A 3,657-nucleotide genomic window follows, 5' to 3' on the forward strand; every position below is an offset into this window, starting at 1 on the left:
CTCTTGGCGGTCCAAGAAACAGCAGACTATCTCTCGTTCTTCTGCTGAAGCAGAATACAGAGCTCTCGCTCTTGCTTCTTGTGAGATGATGTGGCTTCGAACTCTGCTTTCTGATTTCAGGATTGGTATTTCGTCTGTTCCAGTTCTTTACTCGGATAGCACTTCAGCCATTTACATTGCCACTAATCCTGTCTTCCACGAACGCACCAAACATATTGAGGTGGACTGTCACACGGTCTGGGAGAAGCTGGACAGAGGTCTCATCAAACTGCTTCATGTGAACACACAGGATCAGGTGGCTGATATCTTGACTAAACCGTTGTTTCTTCCCCAGTTTGAGCATCTAAAATCCAAGATGAGTCTCCAAAATATATTCGTGTCATCTTGAGGGGGACTATTGGTTATATTGGTTATGTAAATAATTTGGTTTAGTTGACTCGGTTTAGCTACTTTACTTTACTTGTATATATCACATGGATTGTACAGTTTATAGAATTAATTGAACGAGAAAATCTTTTCAACAAACTTCTTCGTCCTCATCCTCTCTCGTTTCCAACACCCCCAATTTTGGAAAGAGACATTCCTTTGATGGATTCTTGCAAGCAACGCAAACAGTCTTGTCTCGTCAGATCAGGAGTGCACTGAAACAGGGTGTACAGTGTCTCAAGTGAATTCCAGTCGACCCATCTCGTATAGAACTTTCTAGGACTGTTGGCTGCATCTACGGCAACTTGGTTCAGCGTGGACGACACCAAATAATTTAATCGGTCTATTACGCTAGGTGAAACTTCATTGCCGTTCATTTTGAGTGCTTGAAACTTTTCATCAAGTGTAAGTTTCGATAGAATATTCTGGTGAGAGTATCTGAGCATACACTCATCGTAATAAAGCACGCCTTCTCTCTCTTTGGGAGACCGAGTTAGGGTTTCGTTAACGGAGAAGGCGACGCAGTTACGGCAAACTTCCGGCGAGACGTCTCCCCGGCAAAGGAAAAGTCCGAAGACCCTGTCGGGGACTTGTCCAGCAGTGGCGTTCTGGAATCCTGTGGAGTAAGAAGCGTTAGGAGAAGAGAGAGAAGACAAAAGGGTTTTGAGATTGGTGAAGTAAGTGCTATTTCTTGTGAACGTTGTCGTGTTCGGACAGACATGGAGTGTGTAAATAGGATTTTGAGCAGAAGCTTTGAAGCTACTGAGGAAAAAGAAAAGGAAAAGGAAGATGAAAGACACCGAGGAAGACATGTTTAGGTGTTCTCACTTTTTGTTTCAAATCATGAAGGTCTGAAGCTCCTATAAATAGATGTATCGCTCTGATAAAGACCAAATACATTGAGACGAAAAGAAAATGGTAGCAAATTGGAAAATTCTTCTATCAAAGACGAAGACGAAGTTAAGACAAAACACAAAGACTCTCATTAGCTACCTCCAAGTCCTTTATTTGAAGTGAGGTTTAAGTTTTTTCTATCAAATAAATTTTATTTAATTTACCTTTTGCAGAAACATCATTAACTAAAAGTCTAAAAAAACTAATAAAACCATGCAGAATATAAATGGTTAGAAAAGTCACATACATTTCTTTAATATTTTGCAGAGAAACAAACTTACAAAGACCAGATAAAATGAAATAAAAGAAATTTCCTAAAACATCACTTGAAATAAAATGGAGGAAATATATGACGAATAGAGAAAGGAAATCATGCATGGATATCCATATCTAATATAAGTTCTTTTGTTGAAAAAAAACAAGAGGAGAAAGGAGGATCATGATTGTAACAAATGAAGTAAGTTTAACAATGAAACCAATTCTTTAAGCAAAACAATTGACCTAGTAACATTATAAGATGTTCCGTAACATTAAAGTTTGTATAGATTAGCAAAGAAAGTTGAAGAGGACAATCTTTACTTTGGATTTGATTGACTTATCAGTCATCACAAAAGACAAAAACCATCGTCTAAAACAAGCCCAATTTACAACCGTCCCGGAGAAAAACTGAACGGGAAAATAATTTGAAGGTGTACATTTTTTTTAAACAATTTCCACTTTAAAAAGAATGTTCAGCTTCAAAGATATGGTAGAAAAAACACAAAATTTTCAATGGATGTATTGATTTTGCCTTAAACCAATGTGTGTCGTCGTTAAGTCTTACCCAATTAATCCATTTCGTCGAATCACCTAAAGATGCAACTAATTTTCTCGCCTTGTCCATACGGAAAGAAAATACCAAACCATTTGTGACATATACAGAAAGGATGAACATGATGGTCAAAAAATGGAGTATGAATAATAACTTATATCGTTGAAACTAATATTTTAACGCAGATCAGTAACCAGAGCCGTCGCTAACTTTTGGAGGGCCACAATCAAATTTAAAAAAATGAACTGAATTTTTGTGACTATATGCAATAATATATATACTTTTTTAATCTATATAATAATAACAATCTGAAAAATGCCAACAACAGTTGTGATTTTTCGTCGTACCTTTTCGTAAAATATATATATATATTTTTGACAGAAAATTTCAACGGTTGCATCTATCTAAAAAGTTGCGTCTGTTAAATATACAGTTGTGTCTCTTACAAACAGTTGTGTCTATTCAAATGTTCACATCTTTATAAATTTATATATAAATGACTTTTCGTCACTGTATAAATTTTTTTTTTATTTTATATTTTTGACAGAAAATTTTTACAGTTGCGTCTCTCTAAAAAGTTGCGTCTGTTGAATATAGAGTTGTGTCTTTTACAAATACTTGTGTCTATTCAAATGTTCACATATTTAAAAATCTATATATAAATAACTTCTCATCATTGTATTCAAATATAATAATAACAATTTAATAAAATGCCAACAACAGTTACGATTTTTCGTCGTACCTTTTCGTAATATATATATATATATATATATTGGCAGAAAATTTCAACGGTTGCATCTCTCTAAAAAGTTGCGTCTGTTAAATGTAAAGTTGTGTCTCTAACAAACAGTTGTGTCTATTCAAATGTTCACATCTTTATAAATTTATATTTAAGTGATTTCTCATCATTGTATTCAAATTTTCTTTATTTTATATTTTGACAAAAAAATTTTACAGTTGCGTAATCTCTAAAAAGTTGCGTCTATTGAATACAGAGTTGTGTCTTTTACAAACTGTTGTGTCTATTCAAATATTCGCATCTTTTGAAATAGATATATAAATAACTTCTCATCATTGTATTCAAATGTAATAATAACAATCTGAAGAAATGCCAAAAACAGTTGCGATTTTTTGTAGTATCTTTTCGTATTTTTTTTGACAGAAAATTTCAACAGTTGCGTCTATTAAATGTAGAGTTGTGTCTCTTATAAATAGTTGTGTTTATTCAAATGTTCACATCTTTATAAATTTATATATAAGTGACTTCTCATCATTGTATTCAAATTTTCTTTATTTTATATTTTTGACAGAAATTTTTTAGAGTTGTGTCTATTGAATATAGAGTTATGTCTTTTACAAACTGTTGTGTCTATTCAAATGTTCGCATCTTTAGAAATCTATATATAAATAACTTCTCATCATTGTATTTAAATATAATAATAACAATCTGAAAAAATGCCAACAACAGTTGCGATTTTTTGTAGTACATTTTCGTAATATATATATATATATATATATATATATAT

General features: G+C 32.8%; 1 protein-coding gene across 2 annotated transcripts in view; it reads right to left on the reverse strand.

The window, feature by feature from the left end:
• Positions 1 to 1,241, reverse strand: part of LOC104733359 (cysteine-rich receptor-like protein kinase 15) — a 9,690-nt gene extending 8,449 nt beyond the window's left edge. For both annotated transcript variants that reach the window (XM_010452941.2, XM_019233396.1), the window contains exon 1: positions 560 to 1,241. In XM_010452941.2, the coding sequence (XP_010451243.2) occupies positions 560 to 1,238 (679 nt within the window). In that variant the 5' untranslated portion in view covers positions 1,239 to 1,241. The remainder of the gene's footprint in view (positions 1 to 559) is intronic.

The sequence above is a fragment of the Camelina sativa genome, chromosome 12 (genome assembly GCF_000633955.1).
Source record: "Camelina sativa cultivar DH55 chromosome 12, Cs, whole genome shotgun sequence".
Classification (NCBI taxonomy): domain Eukaryota; kingdom Viridiplantae; phylum Streptophyta; class Magnoliopsida; order Brassicales; family Brassicaceae; genus Camelina; species Camelina sativa.